The sequence below is a fragment of the Thunnus maccoyii genome, chromosome 18, assembly GCF_910596095.1.
Source record: "Thunnus maccoyii chromosome 18, fThuMac1.1, whole genome shotgun sequence".
Taxonomy (NCBI): domain Eukaryota; kingdom Metazoa; phylum Chordata; class Actinopteri; order Scombriformes; family Scombridae; genus Thunnus; species Thunnus maccoyii.
The window spans coordinates 6,429,235-6,452,550 of record NC_056550.1 but is presented as its reverse complement, the minus strand read 5'-3'; the positions used below and the strand labels follow the sequence as shown (position 1 = coordinate 6,452,550).

Below are 23,316 nucleotides of genomic sequence, written 5' to 3'. Positions count from 1 at the left end.
CAGACTAAATCAAGTCCGGTTTAAGAACTGACCCGAGACATAAATCACTGATCACATCAAATCACAGTGAAGGAAACAGACATGCAAAGCCAAAAACTGTAATGTGAGCAGCCAGAGAGCAGCAGATATTACACACAAAACACTGAGAGTAAAATATTACTGCAAAACTGAACAGAACCAAAACAATTAATTAAGCAAAAGAGCACTTTTATCAGCACACTGCTGAACTCCTGTTAGCTCAGTTTATTGTAGCACTTTGCTGAACTCACATCATTGTGGGTTCAAGTCCTGTATGAAAAATGTGAAAATTTTTCTTTGTATTATATGTGCTGAAAAATTAATCTATGATGTATGAATTGCAGCATGACATTTATAATTTTGAAGTATGAAATAGCTTAGTAATTCCTTTTATGGCAATAAAATAAACATAATTGCATTTTCTATCAGTTGGAATGTGCTACTTGGTTTGTTGCACAAGTGACATCAACTCCATGTGGTGGAAGTATTGTTTAGCTTCAGATTGGCTGTCTGCTCCTTTATATATTTTTGACAGACAGATTTCTGCATGTTTGATTCTTTCATTTTATTCAAGTGACATTGAAAGAGAGAACAAATCATTAAAACGCTTCTTCCTATGTGACTACAGTCCTGAGTTGCACTTATATTGACTAAAATACTGTGCAGATCATGGATGTACCATATAAACATCCGTGGTTGAAATCTAAAGTAACCAGAAACACGGACAGCGCCACTCTGCCATTGCAACCCACATTGTGGTGAGAGGTGAGATTACACCCGAGGGTTTATTAACTGGATGCTCTCGTTGCGCCCCCCGGTACACAGGCCGCAGCCGGACCCTTCTCGATTACCGTGAAAAGTGGCCTCGATGATACAAACACACACTTCTATTTATGACCACTAGAGGGCGCCAGATGACCATATAATGACCAGTAGTAAGGCGTTTATTGATTTCCAGCATTTAAGGAATTTTGTTAACGAGTTTGCATACCATACACCCACACTGTGCTTATTTTATAGCGAGGGAAACATCTGCCATGAGTTGTAAACATGTTATTTACTACAGTGGTTAAATGATTGGCCAATTAGATGTTAACGACTGAATCTAAATTCGCACAAATGACAATTAATACTTCACCTGTTTCCATAAATGAATGTCTGATATTAATAAAGTTATCAGTGTCTAATGTTTACTGATCACTCTTGTATTTTTCGCAGAGAAAAGTGTCACTTTGATCATAGCGCTGCACAACAAACATCCTTTCGCTCACGTTTGTGAAAGTACGTAGAAATGAAAAATAAAGACAAAGCATTAGTAAAAGTTGAACTTATTAAACTTGGCCCCGGTGGTGGGTTACTCGAAACTCTTCTCGTCGCCCTCCCCGTCGACGTTACGTACGCAGCCGTGGCGTGCCTGCAAGCCAAATAACATGGAGTCCTCTGTCTGGCATCTTCCAAGGGATCCATGCAAAGAAAAAAAAAGCCTGAGCACCGATAAAAGAGCAAGTTTCTCCATGTGAGCTGTCAAAGCTTGTTGCGAGCATCGTCTCGGCAGCGTAAAGCTTCAGCTCTGTCCTCAAGTATGACGAGCGGTGCTTAAACAGCAAGCCTTTCCCTGCGATCCGCAAACCAGGCCGATTTCAGTGAGTATTTGCTGCAAAAAAACTGCAATTTTATGGGCGTTTGAGGCTTAAAAGGAATTGTGCATGGATGCATTGTTGTTATAGTCACCTGACAACAACCGGATCGATATCAGCCTCTGAAGCAACAGAGGCCAGTCCGTGGGACACCTTATGCACCCGGGCATTTTCCTGCTTTTTAGAGGGGCAGCAAGAGAGGACATGGGCCTGAATATAAAGGCCACTTATTTATGTAACCATTTGGGCGCCCTATTCCATTCTTTAAGACCAGACATATTGTGAAAATAGGTCAGACAGTCCGAAAACTGCAACTGGGGAAAAATATTGAGGACAGCCAAAACATCAGAGATTCTGCAGATTTGACACTTTCATGTTGTCTGATATGCTTTTTGATTCTTACTTACAATCTGCTGGCTGTTTAAAAAAACATTTTGCATGCAAATTACTACAGTAAGTATAGTGGCAAACTGAGTAGGCTGTGGGAATAATGGGTGAAACTTTTAAGCCATGAAAAACTTGTGTTTTTGTTTAGTGTGTGTTCACGTGTGAATGTTTCCAGAATAAGAGGAGAGTGCACAATGTAGGCAGGCTGGTCACCAGTGGGACTCCATACTGTTCTCTGGGGGACAATGGAGCCAGAAGGGCGACCTCTAACCCCAGGGACCAGCTATGGGCCCCCACCCTTCAACTCAGCACAAAACCCTGTCACCTCTACTTTCCTCAACTGCACCTTACAGGTAAATACATCATCTTAAAATCATTACTGCTGTCATTCCCGTTGCCCGACAACAATTTGTAAACGCCCTGTAATTTTTTTTATTATTACCACTAGTCCTCATGTTCGTCAAATGTGAGAGACGGCCTGATGTCTGCCAAATGTTCATGGGGCCACCCTGGAGATGAGGGCTCCAAGCAGACTGAGGGCACTCAGTCACCCAGTGCAGACCCAGGGAGGAGCGCACAGAGGAGATTCAGGTCCTCAGCCTTTCCTTCCTCCCTAAGCTGGGACTCTGACTCTGAGAAAGAAACACTAGATGGTAACACATGGCTCAATATCTATTGGAAACTTGTTGCACACTTCTCAAGAGTAGAAACTGGTAGCGAGGTAGTGATTACAATCTGTAGTAGTACTGAATTTAGCTAATGAACAATGCCATCAGTGTACCTATCACTGTTGTCCCCTTATTGTTTTAAATGTGATTCAGTCTGCTTGTAGTCAGAAGTCTCTCATCTTTCTCTCTCTGTATAACGCGGGTATGCACTGTATTTTTGACTGTGGATTTTAACTGTTAAGCTGTGGAGTGATGTTCCTGTGGTTGTGTGTTTTGTGTGCTGTTATGTGTCAGAGGAGGAGCTACAGCACTTTTCTAACCCTCATGGTCTGGCTGCTCACAGCCCAGGATCTCCTTCTTCTGGACTCAGGTGAGGAGGAAGTGCAGTAGGAAGGGGAGCATGTTGTTTGGTGGCAAAATCAGCTGGTTAGTTTGGCAAACTAAGAAGAAACACAGCCATAAAGACAACGACAAAGGCAGATTTTTTTTTTTTTTTTTTGCAAGGAAAAAAATATTTTCTGAAAGTTGTATTTAAATGGAGCCATCCTTAAATTTCTCTGGGAATCAACAGCTGCATATAAATTGGGTAAGCAATAGTTTGACATTTTGGGAAACTTTCTTGCAAAGAGTTAGATGAGAAGATCGATACCACTCTTGTAAATGTGAAGCAGCTTGTTAGCTTAGCTTAGCATAAAGACCGGAAACTTGTAACAAAATTCACCTGCCAGCACCTATAAAGCTTTCTAATTAACATGTTTTATTTTTTTATGTTTATTTAATCCATAAGTGTAAAAATTACAAGTCTTGAAGTCCTGTCACTGGGAGGTTGCCAAGCAACCAGCAGAGATTTGAGGAAGTCACTGCTCTTGGCCTAGAAATGGTCCAGCATACAATCCCAGTAACAAAACAATTTCAGTTCTTGTGTGGATTAAATAAACGAGATGTTAATTACTGAGCTGCAGAGGTGGTGGTAGGCGGAAACCACTACCGCTAAAGTCCATAGTTTTTAGTAGAAAAATTCAGTGGAAATTATTTTGGAATTACAGATCCATAAAATTAAGAATTACTGTTTTATTTCCCATGTGAAGGTCTAAATGCTTCCTCACCATGCCACTAATAAAATTATGAAGGGGAAACAGTGAATCCTTTATGTATTTATTTATTCAGTGCAAAAGTAGTCAAAATCAGATATAGTAAGTCTGCTGGAATCATACCCACCATCATGAAAAATATCCACCATGTGTATTCATTGAACTCCCCCAGTCTGTTAAAACCCACAAAATTCCCCGAAAAATGAAAGAGGACATGATCTCGGTGTCCTCGGCGGTAGTTATAACCCTGTAAATAAGAGCTTGCACATGATCTGTAATTTTGACTTCTTCTAGGCAGTGATGCCGCTTTCACTTCTTAAATTTTAATGTTTTTTTCCTCCGGTGCTTTTCAGACTTGATAGTGAAGATGATCAAGAACCTGAAAAACTGCAGCACTTTCGTTGTAAGACTGATTCGCCTACCCCTGTGGAGGGGCGCAATGACGACAATGAGAGCACAAAGACAGAAGAGCCAAATACATCTCGGCTTGGCCCAACAGAATGTGGGTACCGTAATGAAGAAACAAAATCTGCCTGCACACTTGATATCTTTCTTTTCTTAAGGCTCCACTCATTCATAATTCCCCTGTTTTCTCTTCACAGTGGCAGACAGCGAAGTCTGGAATGTATCTGAGGCAACTGAGCTGTTTCTGTCCAAAGTAAAACCAAAGGACGGCTGCCAAATGGAGGAGGAGGCAGACAATATTGAGGGAGAGAGAATGCCCAAGAGAAAAGAAACCAAGGAGCCTGAGAGAGATGTGTACACATTCCCTGGAGACTCAGACCCGGAAAGTCCCCCTCCTGCTCCCTGGGCTCATTGCACATTCATTCAGCGGTGCAGAAAGAAGAGGGTCCTGCTCAGGCCCTTCTCCGGCCTTGGCACCTTGAAGCGCTCATTGCCTGAGACTGGCAAGGTGGCTAAGGTGGAAGCTCAAAAATCCAAAACTGTAGCGCCGACACAGCTGAGCTTAGGTGGAGGGGTCTATGATTTTGAAGAGGGCAACTTTGGAGAGGGAGCAGTGGATGAACCAATAAAGTTCAGAGATAGAGGAGGGAAAAGAGACAAAGAAGAAGAAGAAAGCGGGGTAGAGCCAGGTAAGGACATTTTCACCTGTGTGGAATGTAGCATTTACTTCAAAAAGCAGGTCCACCTGCAGGAGCACATGACTGAGCACCGTCACAGTGGTGCGGGATGCGGCAGGCGTTTAGGAAAGGGGGGCCGTTTTCGGTGTATTGAGTGTGGATGGAACCTGCCAAATCGGCTTGCGCTGGCAGACCACCACCGAAGGCACCAGGAATCCCGTATGAAGATCCTGGAGGAGATTGAGAAACTGAATGAAAATGGGAAGGCAAAAGAGATTCATATACTGGACAGTAAGGTGGTGAAGCTTAAAAGCCCAGACACAGCTATTATGCAAGACGCAGGCCCGGTCTCGATTCCAGGCCAAGGGTCAGACCCAGAAATAGTTACAGCTCCACCTCTATCCCCAGCCCCAATTTCAACATCAGACAGAGACCAGACAACTCTTGACTCAGATACAACTGTAACTCCTCACAATTCAGTTCGAAGCCCAGCTCAGGCCCGAGGTGTCTCTGCCTACCGCCGCCGCTTTGTCTGCTCCAAGTGTAACTTCAGCACAAGAACCTCCCAGGCACTGGCTAATCACACCAAGACCCACAACAGGAAAAAGCCCGCTCTCCGGAGTGACTCCTCATCTCCTGGTTCACCATCATGTTTGGCATCCACCTCCCTGGCCTGTGGTCATTGTGCCTTCCTGACCTCCAGTCAAACCGTATTGAGAGAACACCAGAAACTTGTTCACCCAGAACAGGTCTCCATCAGTGGGGCACAGGCTGATGAGACTGGCCAGCATTCAAGGTCCAATGTGGGTGCTCAAATTTCAAACCCTGTCCCAGATTCTGACCACCTCTCTGGGTCTGGATCCCTGCCCAACGCCACTCAAGGCAAAAGCCAGCAAGGAGTCACTGCCTCTGAGGACAGCACAACACCAGACAGCGCTGCAGCTCGGCCCGCAAGCCGGGTGGTCTTCAAGTGTGTTGGGAACAGGCGATTCAGCAGGAGAGGGAAGACTTGGACTGATCTAGCCAAGTTTCAGTCAAGACTGGATGACGACAAGCTCTCTGGCAGTGAAGAAGAGCAAGATGAAGATCAGTGCACAGAGCTTGACAATGACCTGTCCCAACAAGATGCTAACTCACCTGTGAGAAACAAACAGCACACCAGAGCACATGCAGGTGAGACTAAATGGCAGACTGAAGACATTATATTGCAACTCTGCACTGAAAAGCTAAAGTTTCACTAAGTCATTCTCAACTTGATTTCTATGCAAGTTGTTATGTCCCCCATGGGTTTGAACATTTGGATAAAACAATAAGACATTTTAATAATTTACCTAAAACTCACAGTTTACACACTGCTGGCTCATAGCTTTGTTATATAATTGTTCATAAAACCTGATCATGTAGAAATAAATAAAGCTGCACAAATTCCTATTTTTATGCTACCAAGGATCAAATGATTATGTGTAATATGTGAAAGGTGTCGTACTGACAAACTCACAGGGAATTATCACTTGACTCTGCAGTTCTGTTTTAGGGTCTTTCAGCTCATTGTTTTGGATTTCCAGTTACAACTTTACTGTTTTAGTTCACAACCACTGCTCTCATCAACCTTGTTTCCTAAGCAGGCAGCTGTTTTCAGAGAAAAAAGTCTGATAAACCCACTGTACGTCACATGCCTAGCACCAAACAGCAAAACAAAATTAGCAACTGGCAAATAACATAAAAAATATGTATATTTTCTCTGAATTTATTGGAGATTAAAACAGAGCTAAAAGGAGAGTGAATGTTAGACTTATGTGGTCAGAAACACCACTCCAATTAAGTGCTAATGCTGCCCTGCATCTGCTTGATGTGTAAAAACAACTGTTAGCTAACATGTTAGTCATTAACAACTTTATAAGGTGATAATATGCTAATGCTGTGCACAGCCTGTTGAGCTGCACCCAGGTGGTTAAAAAACCAATTAATGCAGGTTCAAGTTCTCACAGCTTTTGTCACAACCTCTGCAGTCAATACTTGCCGGTTGAACAGACACAACCTTCTACAAATCCTCAAAGAAAGCTGGTTAATAAGATGTTAGCAATTAAATTGATGAGTACAATGTGAGTGCAATGTGATTATTACTTGTAGAAAGTATGGTTAATGGCCCAAACTATGAAAATAAAACAAAAGTTGTAATAAAACAGAATTACTCTTTGAAGTGTTGAGATATTGAGGTCAAAGTATAAATGTTTTTGGAACATTTTAAGAAGTAAATGAGGTCAGACAGACTTAAAGAGCTTCTCAAATGGAGCTCTACAGGCGCTCTTGCCTACAACCCCAGATGCACATATAGTATTTAAGGTATGCAGCCTCAAATGACACTGTTTCAATTTGAGAAGGATTTGTCTGTTTATTCAAAATTGATTTTTTTTTTTCTTTTCCAGACGACTGTTCAGCACAGCAAAGTGCCACATTATCGCTCTCCCCTAAGAAGAGCGTGAAGGACGAAGACAAGCAGGAGGCAGAGAAAGATGGAAAGGTTTTCTTTTTGAGGAGGAGCAACCGGATTACTGCTGCACCTGCAGAAATTGACAGTGATGATGATGACGATGACATTGACGAGGAACGTTTGCGACGTTTCCTGTCAGAGGGCATCTTGGATGAAGACAGAGACGAGATTGATGAGGATGCAGAGACGCTGAAGAGTGTGGAGAGGAAATGCCCCTACTGCCCTGATCGATTTCATAATGGCATTGGGCTTGCCAATCACGTGAGAGGTCACCTGAACCGAGTGGGCGTCAGCTACAATGTGCGTCACTTCATATCCCCCGAGGAAGTCAATGCCATTGAGAAGAAGTTCTCCTATCAGAAGAAGAAAAAAAAAGGTCAGCATCTTGTTGCGTGTATTTCTTTAGGCTGTGTAGATGTTGTCTGATCAAATTCTGAAAGCCAGAAAGACAATGCCTTTTTTGTTGTCTTTGTTGTTGTCTTTGTTGTTAAAATGTTCTTGGAATAATGACTCTGATGTAGGTTGTCTGACAATGTCAGACGCCCTACTGAAAAACATGAGCTAAAGTGATTATTAACTATATGATAAGTCTCTTAAATGCCTGTTTCATCCCCAGTAGAACAAATAAAGTTAGATTTTAGTTTTTTAGAAGTAGTTACTATAATGTAAATCAGTGGTTCCCAACTTGGGGGCCGGGATCCCCAAAAGGGTCACAAAATAAATCTGACGTGTCGCGACAGACAAAAAGAGAGAGAGAGAATAGAAACCTGAAAAAAAAGTTTCTTCTAAACAGTTATACTCATTTTTTTTAAACTTTCCTCAAATCTTTGCTTTTTACTTGTGAATTACCAAATCATTTTACTTACTAAAAACAAGACTAAGTCTACAGCCATGCCAGAGGCTCTGTGTTAATACCAGCATGACAACATGCTCACAATGAGAATTCTAACATGCTGATGTTTAGCAGTTATACTGTTACCACCTTCAGCAAATAGTTTAGTTTGTTGGTATGCTAAAATTAGATAATTGGCAAAAAACACAAAGTAAAGCTGGTGAACTGGAATGTCATTAGTTTTGCAGGTATTTGGTCATGAACCAAAATATTGGACAAAATAAAAATTTGACCTGATGATGATGCTACATCTAGAGTTAAGGGGTCACCAACATTATTACGATTCATCTTGAGGGGGACATGAATGTGTGTACCAAATTTAACTGGTGATCAATACAGTATTTGTCAAGAAATACCACAACTGGTAGACCTGTGCATCCGGTGACTAGGGGTCACAAGAAGACGTTGCTTGGATTTAAGGGGTCACACGCCAAAAAGGTTGGGAACCACTGGCGTTAAGTATCATACTGTACATTTAGTCACACGTCTAAATTTCCACTTGTATCGCCTGTCCTCTCCACAGTTGCCAACTTTGACCCGGACACATTCAGTGTGATGCACTGTGAGTTCTGTAGCGCAGGCTTCGACACCCGGGCTGGCCTGTCCAGTCATGCCCGGGCCCACCTCCGGGACTTCGGCATCACTAACTGGGATGTTACCATCTCACCGATCCACATCCTGAGGGAGCTGTTCTCCAGCAGGCCCGACCTTGTAATCCCCACAGCTCCCCCCCGGAGTCCCGGCTCTATACAGGAAGAAGAGGAGGGTGAAATGGAGGAGGAAGGGGAGGGAATTGTTGAGGTGAAGCTGGAGGGAGAGACAAGTGAAAGGACGCTGAGTGCTGCCGTTTCTGATGCACTGCCTTCAGCATCTCCTCAACCTTGGAAGAGCGAGGATGGTGTAAAAGAGTCTGAAGGTTAGTCTTCATTGTTGATTCATTCTTAGAAGTAGTAGTGTGTACTCATGAGTTGTGTAGATCTGTTAGTTGCTGACGTGTTTTATTACCTGGTGACTCCTTCAGTGTTTGCAGTTTAGACCACAGTAATGATGCCATGAGAGCTGAAGAAGACTATATACAAATGCATAAGGCAGTGGGAAATGTGAGTTCAGATGCTGTTAGTGTTTGAAGTGCACCTGTCTGTTTGCTGTTTATGCTGAATAAAAACTGGACTGTCTGACCTGGGTGACACCGCTGTGCACTGTGTTGAAGGTTGGTGGTGGCTGTTGAGAATATCAGCCTTAACAGAGAGAGAAAGTGAGTGTGAGTGTTAGTGTGTGTGTGTAGAGAGAGAGTCCCTGATGCCCGTGGTTGATGTGGCACTCGGTGCATTTATCCCAACCTCCGCCTCCACTCGATTGGTCACGCCTTAGCTCAGCGGTGCATATGGGGGCAAAATGGCTGCTTCCACCTCCCCGCAGACCCAAACAATAGCGGAAAAGCTGTCTGGCTTCAGCTGCCGGGAGTCCGATGCACTGCGGTTGCGGACCGGTGAGTAGCGCGCGGTGTAATTCCTGTGCACCGCGTGCCCTCGGATCACACGGCGGCGTCGCACTACGCGTCTAGCGCCGCGTCTTCTGTCACATTGTAGCCAGACAAACAGCCATGAAAAACTCTTCATCATGTGTGAGAGCACGTAAAGAAAAGCAGTGTCGCGCACAGCCATGCAGGTAGCCCATGACATGCATGTCAAAAGCTCAGAAAGCGGGTCATTGTGATTGTTTCGGGTGTTCCCGTTTATGCACGCGCGGGTAAATTGTGCAGATTTTCGCTGTTGTGATAGGCTATTGTTGTTACAGTTTGTGTTTCCTTAATGTTCGTCAGGTTTTTTTTTTCTAATTGTGCACGTCTGGGATGACGTCCAGTATTTTCAATGCTGCAGGATCTCAAAAATTACCTACTGTTGCCCAATCCTCGCCATTTTACTTTCCTTTGATTTTTGATAGAGGACACGCTGTGCTTTCAAGTGCATGCATTTGTGCATGTTTTTTAAAAATAATAAACTAACAGTGAGATTGCACTGGAAACATGGCAACTTTGTGGACTGAAAGCGGTCATAGTCAGTAATCTTATTACAACTTATCCGGATCAACGGAGTATAATCGAAGTATCACTTTTTCTTGGAAGTATCGGGTTGCTCAGTGTTGGGCGACTCAGCCTGAAGGGATACAAAGTCAAGTTAGCGTTTTGCTACTTTGCTCCGTTTCATAAAAGACTCCGGTGATTATTTAGTGTTGTCTTGCTTATAATGGATGGTGTTATAACGCTGCGCTCCGAGGTGTCACATCGCCGCTCTTTTACAGTCAAGAGATGAACTGACAAGCGCAGAGCCGCCCACCAGACAAAAAGCATTGTCTGTCTCCACGTCTCCTTTGATTTACCGATTTGTCGCAGAAAATGGCACTTTTGTCCCGGGAATGCCTGACTGCGGGGAACCAAGACTGCCATGTTTGTTTCATACAGTAGTGCAATTCTTACTTTTTTTTGACAGGGTTTCATTACTTTATTTTTTATGTACATTTCGTTACAGAAGACGTTATAATTCGCTGTTATTACAAGGACTGATAAATTATAAGCAATGAGCTCACAAGACTGAGTTGATTTTTCTGCTCTCAGGCTGCATTTTTATTTATCTCACGACACTCAGAAATACACTTAGACTTTAAAAGGCTGACTTTTTTGGGGGGAATAGAAAATAGAATTAGTCGTGAGATTCAACCTCTGACATTTATTTCAAGGTATTTTATTATCACAATCACTCTTAATTGTCCTAATTAACATGGCGTTTCTACACTTAAATGGATATTGTGTGTTATGTTTTAGGTGAGGAGGAGGAAGCAGCTGAGGATGAGGATGAGCTGCAGCTTCCAGCTCTGGATGCTCTGAGCCCAAGCCCAGGGAAAACAGGGCTGTGCAGCGTGGACCAAGACAGCCTCTCTCCCGGGGAGGATGCAGACACCAAGGGTGAGAGAGAAATATGGGAGTGCTGAGCCCAGAGTGTTGACAAGGGATTGGATTTGCTACAGCCAAGCCTTATCATAGCTGTCAGTGGGGAAATTGTAAAACTGACCTCAGGTCAACATTGAGGCGTGGCGACACTACATCAGAGAGGGTAGTCTCCAGGGAGGAGGCAGACAAATGTATTTAGGGACTAAAAAGAGCACCTCCAACACTTGGTAGTGTTACTGCAGACTGGGTGAAGATGTAGACAGGAAGGGTAAGTGAGGTGACAGGTCCTCTGGGATATCTGTGGCCTCTAAAAGAACCTGAGCCACCTGTTGTTGCTTTGCAAACTTTGTGTTAATATTGCATGTAATAAAATATATAATAAAATGATACTTAAGCAGAATGTAAATACTTACAGTTACTGTTAAATATTTATGAAAGGTTATTTTGATCACTGTAAGGCGCATCACTGCCCGAATTCATGATGTTTCCTCTTCTCTCTTTTGCAGTGCACAACTTGAAGTGTGAGGTGTGTGGAGCTCAGTTTGAGACCAGGCGGGGAATGTCCAGCCACGCCCGCTCTCACTTGCGCCAGCTGGGTATCAGTGTTTCAGAGAGCAGCGGGGCACCCATTGACCTCCTCTACCAAATTGCCAAGGAGCGAAATCTAGACAGCCAAATAAGCTCATCTCTTCTGGAGCCCCTTTCAGCCAAGAACGCCTCTGCTTCTGCTCCTCAGAAAGATGAGGACTTAGAAGACATGGACTTAGACGAGAAACCAATACCCCTTTCCGTACTGGCCAAAGCGGCGAAAGCAGTGCCACCCTCTTCCTCCTCCACACCTACACCTTCTCCTGGTGCCTCTCCAGCTCCCACTCACTCTAGCTCCCCTTCCTCAGTAGTGAGGAAAGCCCCCATTTCCTCTCTACTGCCTGTGTCTTCCCCCTTGCGCTCCCCAGAGCACAAGGCTGGGGGAATGAAAAGCTTGACCTCTAACCTCTCTCCCTCCGCCGCCATCACAACATCCAAACCCATCTGGGCACCGCAGGAAAATGACGCACCTCTCAACCTCAGTAAGTGTAATTGCCCCCACTAAAGTCTGTCTCTGATAACTTTGTATTGTATCGTTCTCTGTTCATATGAATGGATTGCATTATTTTAGAAGAGTTCCTTTTTAATTCTTGAGTTTTATAAGTCTTAGTGTAGTTATTTCTTCTTAATGTGCAGCACTCGAGGTGGACCCCAATAAGGACATAGTTTGTCAGCTGTGTGGCGCCTGGTTTGAGACACGGAAAGGCTTATCCAGCCATGCACGAGCCCACCTGCGGCACTTTGGGGTGGAGTACTCTGAATCCAAGGGCTCTCCCATTGACCTCCTGAACCAGCTCATTGATACTGATGACTTCAAGCACAAAGCCAGTGCACTGCAGCTCGACAGCCACACAGAACCGCGGGGCCTCACGACCACGACACTCTCCTCCCCAAAGCAGTCCCTGCTGAGCCTCTCCTCCTCTTCCTCCTCATCCCTCCTCTATAAGGTGACCACAGCTGGGGGTGGGTCGACATCCAAAGCTACCTCTTCCTCTGCCTCATCTTTACTTGGCCCACCTGCCAAGCGACACAAGTCCTCTTCCATGCAGGTCTTCCGCCTGAGTAGTGGGGAGCTCATGGCCCTTCCACACAGTGAGTGTTGTTTCACAGTTTTGATGGGGCTCTCCTGTATGTTGTGTAAAGTCATAAATGCTTCACATAAAGTGGGCTGTATCTGTTAAATATGTCTCAGTTCACTTTTCTAATCTTTTAGGTGAACCTCCGAAGGAAATAGGCTGTGAATTCTGTGGGGAATATTTCGAGAACCGTAAAGGGCTCTCCAGCCACGCCCGCTCTCACTTGCGTCAGATGGGCATTACTGAGTGGTCTGTTAACGGCTCCCCGATTGACACCCTGCGGGAAATCATCAGCAGGCGGGGCCTGCCTTGCGCCCTTCCTGTAAAACCTCTTAAAACTCCACCTCCGTCCTCTCCGGGACCCCCTCGTTCCCCTCTGTCAACCTCCTCCTCTCCCTCAGCCAACCTCCTCAGTCGTCTACCCTTCGCCTTCGCCCGTCCCTCTAGTCCTCCTCAGCCTGCAGTTTCTAAGTCGAGCTCAGCTCCACCGACGTCGTCTAGTGGGCTGATTCTCAAGCTGAAGCCTGAGCCGGTGCAGCTGGAGGTCACCACACCAGGAGCTGTGGGGAGATCTGGCGGCTTCTCTGCTGAACCTCTCAACTGTAGCTGGAGCAGCTCTGACAGTGTGTTCCCCCTCAACTTGGGTAACGTAAATCCTACATTACTAAGTTTCTTCAGAGTTTATTTAGCAGTTTAGGGAAACTTTCAAACATACTTGCAGACTCAGTAGCAGATATAGTGCATTACATTGCATTTACTTCTTACTTACTCTCTCTGTGGCTCTTCCACAGCCATGGCCCATGAAGTGGAGCCTACAAGGGATATTCGCTGTGAGTTCTGCGGGGAATACTTTGAGAACCGTAAAGGCCTCTCCAGCCACGCCCGCTCCCACCTGCGCCAGATGGGCATTACAGAGTGGACTGTCAACGGTTCGCCCATTGACACCCTGAGAGAGGTTATGCACAAGAGAGGGGTAGACGCCTCCTCTCATTCAGACCAGGGAGTGAAGAAGGAGTCGAGCCAGGGAGCCCACAGTCCCCTGTGGGAGAGCATGGGCGGCGCCGGCAGTTCAGAGAGTTTGGGTGTTTCAGGCTACCAGACCTCCAAATACCGTAAATCTCCTCTCAGTTTGCTGCAGTCAGGGTCGAGGCTCCATAAGCAGGGCCTGGGGTCCGTGGGCCCCTCTGCTACCCCACCTGCAGGGAAGTTCTTCAGGATGTCTCCACTGGGGAAACGGTCTCTGTCGGAGGATGCCCAATCAGTGGAGACTGCCCACTCACCGCCACATCAGCTTAAGACATTCTCACCTCTGCCACATGAGTTCTCCTACAAAAGAAAATCCTCCCCAGACAAGCACGGACACCAGGGTGAGTCACTGTTAGGTTTTTGTTTTTCTATTGTTATGCAGAAATGATCTCATTTTTTCTGATCATCATTCTCAAAAAGAGATTGCCCTTCATTTGCCTCCTGCCCCCTATTTTTCAGATCCCAGCTGTGAGCTGTGTGGGTTCTACTTTGAGAACCGTAAGGCTTTGGCAAGCCACGCGCGAGCTCACCTAAGGCAGTTTGGTGTGACTGAGTGGTGTGTTAATGGGTCCCCTATCGAGACGCTTAGCGCTTGGATGCGCAGCAGGCCGCAGAAGGTGTTGGAGATGCACCGCAGCTACATGCAGGGTAACCGCTCCACCCTCAAGAAGGTGAGAGGAAGCAGTCAGGGGTTCATTTGTTGTTGGTGGATCATTTTAGTCTAATAGCTCAGGTTAATGCAAGTGTTTTTATTAACAGAGTGAGCGCCAGGCTTTACTTGAATTTATCTTTGACCTCTGACATTTCAAGTCTGTTGTTGCCAGTGTGAATGTATTTTTTCTTGCAGGAAAAATGTAAAATATCAGTAGCAGAACTTGTGCCTCCCACAAAGCCAAGCAGCTATGCAATACAAGAGCATAACCCACTGTGCTACTTTTCTGACACACTCACTTTCCTCTCAGTATCTCTGAATAGGCGTCATGTTTGGAGATCTAACATGCCTCAGCTGGTGGCTCGACAGACATTTTATGTCTTGGAAAGCTTCAGACGTGTTGTCTGTTGTCAGCTTTGAGCCGTACTGTAGATCCTGTGTCTTTACCCAGCAAAAATCACTGGGGACAGATGCCAGAACGACTCAGCTATTGACTTGATAGTTGCCATAGTAACCAGGGTGCCTGGCAGCTTATGTTTCATCTTCAGATAAATTATGGCATGCTGTTGATAGAAGAAAATGTACGTTTTTTTTTTTTTCTTTCTTTCTTCCCTCCTGAATTAGTTTCTGGTGCATTTGCGTCACCATCGCACCTTTTCCCTGAGCTGTGACACACATACAGAATGGATTACCTTTTAAATGTCCTTGTAATCTTATTGTAAAGGTTTTATCATCCTGGAGAAGTGAACCCAACTAAGTTGTATGTATTGGACTGTTAGATATGTATCTAAGAACCAAGGAATGACTTATAGCACAACGAGAAATTGACCAGATCAGCACAATACCAACACATCGCTACAGTTTCTCTACACAACACTCCATAGTTTAACATTCTTGTGCAAGCAACGTGCATGTTTATTAATGCACAAAAATTAGAAAAGAAGTGAACTGAACAATGCATACTGTACATTTTTCTTGCTAAATAGGGGACTTAAAGTGTACCCTTTGACTTGTCCACATATGCTTTTAACATAAGTTGCTCTGCACAATCCTTTTTCTATCAGAGTTCATTTAGATTCATTTTGGGAATGCGTCTATTTGTCTGAAGACATTTTGACATTTCACAATCACACTGTCATGACTTACAGCCGGGACACTTAATAGAACGGAGCCATCATTAATGTTATTAGTAACACCTGAGCTTTTCATACCATGACAAGTCAAAGTTTCTGATGTGAAAAAGGACCCGTTGTGTTATCACCAAACTCTTAAACTCCGGTCTAATCAGGAAACATAAGTGAAAACACCTGTGTAGGCTGTAGGGCTGTTAGGGCCTTTTCTTTTAACAATTACTTCTTATGGTCTACTTACTTGCTTTTTCTACAACTTTCAAATGCATCTCATGGTCATCATTCATTCATTAATTTCTTTATTTTTATTTATATAATTATTAGCATTATTATTTACTTACTACCAACGATTACAGCTGATAAAGACCGTGATATGTGGTTGACAGCTCTAGAAAAAGCTAGTAAGTGGACTTTGAGTAAAGATTATCAATATCTCAGTGATACTGATGACTTAAAGCACAAAGCCAGCATATGAGGATCGTTTAATTGCCAAGTTCTCAGATCCTAACATTGAAAACCTTGAGCTCTTAATTAGCACTTGATTAATGGCAGGTGTGCTTGAAAGGTCAAAAGTAAGACTATATGTGGTATGTTAAAACACTGACATTGCTAAAGTAATTGTAAAACAAGCTCACAGTATGTTTGGTATTATTGGTCACGAAAATCTAGGCATTTCCCATTAGATCTAGGTCAGTTCCAGTAGCATTAGTCTCAAGGCATTTCTCAACTGACATACTTATCTCTACTTATAGTCTTGGCACATATATGAACGCCTTACTGCTTTAAAGAAGTAGTTTCAAATTTTGGGAAATATATTCATTTCTTCTCTTGCCAAGAGTTAGATGAGGAGATTGATCCCACTCTCATGTCTGTACAGGATATGGAGCTACAGCCAGCAGCTGCTTAGCTTAGCTTAGCATAAAGACTCAAAACGTGGGAAACGGGTAGCCTGGCTCTTTCCAAAGGAAACAAATTCTATCTGCCAGCACCCCTAGAACTACTACGTTATATCTCATTCATTTAATGCATACAAAAACCAAAGTGTAAAAACTGCACATTGTGGTTTTAGGGGGGGGATTATATGACAGACTTTGTCTTGGCCAGAAACAGTAACTTCCTGGATGTGTCATTTTTACTCTTTGGTTTTTTTACTGATTAAACAAACAAGATATAACGTGTTAATTAATTATCTTTGAAAGAGGTTGGTAGGCAGATTCTGTTATCTTTGGACAGAGCCTAGCTACTGTAGCTTGTAGTTTTCATGCTAAGCTAAGCTAACCAGCTGCTGGTGGTAGTTTCAAATTTACTGCACAGACATGAGAGTGGTGTCAATCTTTTCGTCTAATTCTTGGCAACTAAGTGACCAAGTGTATTTCCCAAAATGTTGAACTATTAAGATTTAAGATTAGAATGAATGTTATCAATTTTATATAAAGAAAGTGTGCTGAAAGAGACATTTTGACACCTTAATTGGCTATATATAATGACTAGTTATGTTAATATAACTAGTTATTTTTAAAAGTAGTATCATGGTACACCGGGACATGGCAGCTCAAGTGTCTCTTGATATATTGCTTATAAGACCACTCATCTCTTTCCATCTTCCAGAAGAGCAGCTCACCTTTCTCTGCGTCAACGGATTCTGATCATGTCCTCCCCATCTCATCACAGAAGGCCTCCTCTTCCTCCTCCTCCTCCTCCTCCCAGTGGTCTTCTTCGTTGGCTGTAAGCCTGGTGCGGCCACTGAGCCGTGAGGTCAGCCATGGCTCTTCCAAGACCACAGAGGGTGAAGCTGGTACCAACCAACAGGCTGCTCCCTTCAGGCCTGGCCGCAGCAGTCCCAGCCCATCGCGGCTCATCAGCAGCCTCCCACTTCAAGCACAGGTGGCACGCAGTGAGCTTAACGTCCGCCTGCCTAGAGGTACGTGAGGGACAGCGTGTGCTTTTGCTCTCATGCACTCAGGCAGGTACATACGCCTGCACGTTTTGTACCTTGTCAGTTGATTATTTTTTTTTCTCGTCAAGGTGGTGCTGGACTTACTATATGCTTCTGAGAAAAACATTTCAACCATTTGACTCTTAAAAATCTCAAACTACTGAAATTTCCTATGATTGGTTTGCTGTTTTTAGCCACTTAGTCACACTAATGATATGGCTTTGTACATCGTCTCTACAAGATGAATCCTAATAACATAGCTGATCCCCTTTCTCTAGCACCACCATGAGGTTCCCCTCAGGATGAATTGTGAAAATGTTGGTGATCTCTTAATTTTTTTTCTCTACCATCATCATCAGATCAAAATTTAATTTATCCAATACTTTGGTTTATGACCAAATACCTGCAACACTGATGTAGACATTCCCATCAGCCTCAGCAGAACTGTGTCTTTAGTGCTAATTAGCAAATATTAGCATGCTGACATGCTAAACTAAGATGGTGAGTCGCTAGCATGGCTGTACACTCTTAGTCTTGTTTTTTCTTATGTTATTTGAATAATTTGAAGAATACCGAAGAAGTAAAATGGTCCAGTAATTCGAAAGAAAAAAGCAAAAATTAGGAAAGTCTGAAAAAATTAATATATAACGTGTAGCAGGACAGTGTTGATTAAGAAGGGGTGAGTGGACGCAGCCATGCAGTAGCAGGAAAATCTGTGGGATACATGAGATACAAGACAAATAAAGAGTCTGTTATGCTTAAAGAAAAACACAAGCACTGAAAGCGGGGGGTTTCATCAGGGGAAATAAATGAAATGTTATAGGAAGAGAGCCACAGTAATGTGCTAGTCTTTGTTTTTAGTGACAGTGACTTGCCTTTTATCTTTCTCTTTTTTTAACATTGAATTAACTTTCTTTTTTTAAGGAAAGGGCCACATTTTATAAGAGAAGCACTGAAGAACATTTGTACAAAATTAACGTTACAAAAGCCACATGAAATGAGAAAAGATTGTCCTGTGTTTAGAAACAAAACTCCACCTTATCTGCTTTCAGCAAAATAACTGCATTCTGGATAATAATGGACTGATACACTGACATCTTTTGGTGCAGCTCCAGTTTGCACCAACACTGTATGTTGCCTCCTCCCCTCTTGCTAAGGTTTTGAGCGTCGGCCCTTGAAGCACCCGTCTTGCCCAGATGGAACGGAGAGGGACAGCGGCCCTCCTAAGCCTCCCCGCACAGGCACCGTCCCCGCCCTGGTGCCCAAACCACCCTCCTACCCACTGGTCAAACTGGTGGGCAAGTTCTACACCCTGAAGTGCCGGTGAGTAAAACTTGAATGTTAGAGCAGGACTTCCCAGAATAATAACCTGGGGACTCACACAGGGCCCATGAGAAAATGTTCAGGGCCCTCGACATTAGACATTTTGAGACAGAAGCATTAAAGGTGCAATATGTAAGATTTGGCCACCTGCTCCAAACAAATAGGGGGAAGCATATCATTAGAAACACCCCCCTTCCCAGACATATCACCCCAGCAGCATTGGGACTCCAAATGGTTACTTTCTCAGCTGAAAAAATATTGAAACTTAATAAAGTAACATATTAACAGTCCTATAGCGAAACTTAGCCTGCAGCAGCTTTTAGCCTGGCTCAAAATCTCCACCATTGCTGGCCAGTTGCTCATGGCAGTGCTACTACTTCATCTTCTTGTGTTGGACTGAAGGCAGAATTGATGCTACAGTGACTCACTATTGCCCTTGAGGTACAAAGTGGTATTACGAGACAGGACGGGCTAGCTTGTTAGTATTGTAACTTAAGTAGATATCTCTGTGACACAATACGTAGAAAGAAAACTGTTGTTTCTCTACATTATGTTGATAATTTTAGTTAATTTTTAAATGTTTTGAACTAAAATCCTGGCCAAATCTTACATAGTTCACCTGTTAATGGAACTGTTAATGGAACTAAGTTTTAAATAGTCACTTACTCCCCAAGCAGCAATCGCCACCCCCACCCCCTGCCCAGCACTACTCCACTTTTGGTTGCTAATGCACTATATTGAGAATAGTGAACCATTTGGGATTTTCAGGCAACATGAATGAGTTCTTAAGTTCTGATATTACTGCAGTACAAAAGTTTTAACAGAATCGGCTGCCCCTGAGGGAGGCACTGAATTTAACAGCATCAGTTTGTCTTTTTTTTAATTTTTTTTTTAAGTCACAGTAAATGTTGCAGTTATTTCACTATTTTCAGTTTATTTAAAACCCAGCTTAAATGTGTTTCTTGGTCTGCGTCAGGTTCTGCGAGGTGGAGTTCCACGGTCCGCTGTCGGTGCAGGAGGACTGGATCAGACACCTCCAGCAACACATCCTTAAGATGAACTACAACAAGCCTGCTGCACCCAAAGCAGCCTCCGCTGAACCCCCTGCCCCGGCTGATGACCCAGCCCCGGTCCAGGCCTCTGCCCCAGCCTCCACCTCTACCTCCAGCACCACCTCTACAACACCCGCCCTCACCTCCACCCCGACCCGCACCACAGCTCCCAACAGCCACTCCCCTACGCCGCCGGCTGAGTGCGCTCCGACTGTCACTGCCACAGAGATAGTAAAGGTCTCAGAGGAGCAGCCCACCCTAACTCCGACTCCCATTCCCCTCACTACTCAAACGGCGTAAGCTCAAATTCATCGCCCGCTATCATTTTACCCCTTTTGTTTTTTCCTGCCTTTACAATTTCTTTTTTCCATCCGTTTCTTTCCTTTGGCCTTCACAAAGTGTTGTTGAGGAGGTGTGTTTCCCCTCCAAAGAGTTCTCTGAGCCCCAAGCACCTTTGAAGCAGCTTTCTAGACTGTTACTAAGTCCTGTTACCATGGGAACGAAGCTCTCCTGGCTTATCCATGCGCCGGGGATGGGTGATTGTGGGCACTGTCCAAGGTTTTGAGGAGAGATGAACTAAAGTTTTGTGTTTGCCTTGTTTAATATGAATGTCCAGATGTTGATGTGGACCGTTGCTGTACCCCTCCGCCCATTCACTGGGTGGTTTAGGGGTTAATGTAGCCCTTATCAAACTTCAACCCCCCTTGTCCACTTCATTTTTACCCCATGCCTTTCCCCTTATGAACAGTGTGTTACTAAGACCTGCGAGACTCTGACCATTTCTACCAGCAACATCTCAGTGAGAGCACACTGGTAGCGTTGGCCTCAGCCTCTAACCTAAAGGTCCCGACTGAGATTATATGACATTTATAATTATGCTAGTCTTGTGGTTGAGACTTTAAACACGTGGTAACACTTAGTGTTAAAAATGGCACTTTTAATACTGACATTGTCACTGAGCACTTACTGAAACGCCCATTTTAATTGGGTGGAATTTGACTATTTCAGATTGGTTAAAGGAGCAAGAAGTGGAAGCACACCCAAAAAGGGAAGATCCCCCAGTTAACTTTATAATGTAATACTGTCCCCAAAATATAGATTTTGCTTGAATGTAGCTTAAAGCACCTATTAATACCTTATATGCACACATTCATACACAATCAAACATATGCCCCATATTACTATACCATTGATGGTTTTACCTTTTCATGATGTTACTACTCAACAGTCTGCTGTTTTCTGCAGATAGGGCTGCTGTTGTGCTGAAGGCACAGTTGCTTTTTAATCTGCCTCTCTGGATTCGAGAAGTGGGGCCATAGAAAACATTCAAGGTTACACATTTCAAGTTTTAGATTTTCCATTCACAGTGTTGCCATTTTCTTCCTGCCGTTTTTTAATGTAACCCAAATTATTATTTATTTATTATTATGCATCTGAATGTGGTAAGCTAGGTCATTTTAAAGCTAAAGTAGAACTTTGGATCGTTTGAAAATAGGTCAGCAGTGCACTTTTACACTGGTGCACAGTGTGTGTGTGTGTGTGTGAGCGTGTGTGTGTGAGCGTGTGTGAGCGTGTGTGTGTGTGTGATAGTTTGTGTACATACATACATAGCAAATGTGCATTTGTTTCCAATTTTAAAGAGAAAGACAGAAGTAAAACTGCTTGATAGGAAGACGTCTCCGTAGCTCAACATGAACTAAATGTGGGAGCCTGTCTGTAAGTGGTCTGATCAGGACTTACATGCATCCGTCATTGTGTTAGGATGTGCCAAAGAGTCTGTTTACTTCCTTGTCCTGCCTCTGTAAAAGCTGTTTACATTGGATATGATGGTGGAGGAAACTCTGCACAGCTATCGAGTTCCCCGAGGCTCCACGCTGAACAATGGACCGAACAGTTAACCGGCGGTGATCTGCATCCACTGCATGCAAGTTCCCCGACGGTTGGAAAGACTCGGGCTACTGGACTGGCTTCATGGGACTTATGTTGTTACTGTAGGGTTAGATTATTCCAATTAACCATGAACACAAACCAAACTTTATTTCAAGACAGGGCTCCTGAGAACTGTCAGCCCTGAGTCCAAACACAGAAACACATCTGACCTCGGGCTCACAAGAGGAGCGAGCAGCGGCAGGCTCCTGAGACTGAAGTCTGCGGTCTGTTTCTTTCTACATTGCTTCAGAGTGCGTTCATATCAACCTAGAACTGAAGCAATAACTAAAGGGTCCATGTAGGCTGATGACCTTTTAAACTTTGTTTCAGTGTTGCCATGTTTGAAACATGACTGTTCAATCCAAACGATACCCCGACCCCTTTTATGGAGTATAGATACATACTATATAACTACATGTACTTAAGAAACTGTTGATGCTAGTAGAGCCATCAGCAGTTCGATTAGCAAGGTAGTTAAAAAAAATAAGTGATCTTAATTCCTCTATCGTGATTTGATTTCAACCTTTGATGCTATGTATTTTTTATTGCTCTGTGCATTTCTGTATTTGCAGTCCTGCAAGGTGAATCTTAGAGTATTTTTTATTTTTATCCGTTAGTCTCTCCAAGCTGAAACTTTGGTGCTGGTGAGAATGTTGCAGGTCGGGAGGCGGTGAGTTGCGAGTGACTGAACGTGAGGAAAACATTTTAATGTGATTGTCACGTCCTGGTATCAAAGGACTCTAAAAATCAGGCCTTGAAGGGGACCACTTTGCACGGTGAGGTATTATCCTCTCTGCATTCTCAGAGTAATAAGAGTTCAACGCTGTAGCCTCTCGCAGGTCTGTGGCTGCATTACTGTGTGAGATGTGAATCAGAGGCCGGTGCATTAGAGTTCCCCTTTAAGAATAAGCCTCAGCTAGTGTAACTGGCTGTTCTGTGTGCGTGTGTGCGTGAGTGTATGAGTGTGAAAAAAAGACAAGTGAGATGACAATGATGACGATAGAAGAAAAAGATGCAGTTGAGGAAAAAAAACTGTACTGTACACAAAAGGGTTAAGTTTTAAGTGAATCAACTCCAGAACAAACAATAAATGTGATTTCAATTTCAGACACTGACTTGTTGCCTTTATTGTTACATTAAAGCACATCAGCCATGTCAACCATTGTTGGAGGTTTGTGTGCAGGTTCTTTGGTTGAAATGATTTTTTTCCACTAGAGGGAGTCACAATACAATTTTTACATTTCATAGTTAATTTCAAGCAGATTTGACTGCACAGGGCAGGTAATAAAGAGGACTTGGTCAGGAACTTCATTGACCTCTAAATTGTCTGTACAGTCCAATTAATTGCAGACATATAGAACAACAACAGAAGACAGTAGTAGACGCTCAGG

The 23,316-nt window shown here is 43.7% G+C and overlaps 1 protein-coding gene across 4 annotated transcripts; it reads left to right on the top strand.

Annotated features, from left to right (window-relative positions):
* The first annotated feature begins 5 nt into the window (after positions 1-5).
* Positions 6-23,032, top strand: wizb (WIZ zinc finger b). 4 transcript variants are annotated; one of them, XM_042391570.1, is made up of 17 exons: positions 6-1,661; positions 2,218-2,395; positions 2,491-2,695; positions 3,005-3,080; positions 4,155-4,303; positions 4,404-6,056; positions 7,310-7,750; positions 8,790-9,182; positions 11,088-11,228; positions 11,720-12,283; positions 12,438-12,893; positions 13,015-13,521; positions 13,669-14,244; positions 14,363-14,574; positions 17,357-17,606; positions 18,779-18,944; positions 19,921-23,032. In XM_042391570.1, exons 2-17 carry the CDS (start codon positions 2,288-2,290, stop codon positions 20,294-20,296), a joined length of 6,273 nt encoding a protein of 2,090 aa, XP_042247504.1. In that variant the 5' UTR covers positions 6-1,661; positions 2,218-2,287; the 3' UTR covers positions 20,297-23,032. The 4 variants fall into 4 exon arrangements, with proteins under 4 accessions (XP_042247504.1, XP_042247502.1, XP_042247503.1 ...); XM_042391568.1 differs by having other exon boundaries at positions 17,294-17,606; XM_042391569.1 differs by having other exon boundaries at positions 2,191-2,395; positions 17,294-17,606.
* The last annotated feature ends 284 nt before the right edge of the window (positions 23,033-23,316 follow it).

What these genes read in the sequence shown, in the direction of transcription:
- wizb (XM_042391568.1), top strand. Translation starts at nt 2,288, where the DNA reads ATGGAGCCAGAAGGGCGACCTCTAACCCCAGGGACCAGCTATGGGCCC. An exon ending in TGAGAAAGAAACACTAGATG is followed by an intron (nt 2,696 to 3,004) that starts GTAACACATGGC and finishes GTTATGTGTCAG; the next exon opens with AGGAGGAGCTACAGCACTTT. An exon ending in GCACACCAGAGCACATGCAG is followed by an intron (nt 6,057 to 7,309) that starts GTGAGACTAAAT and finishes TTTCTTTTCCAG; the next exon opens with ACGACTGTTCAGCACAGCAA.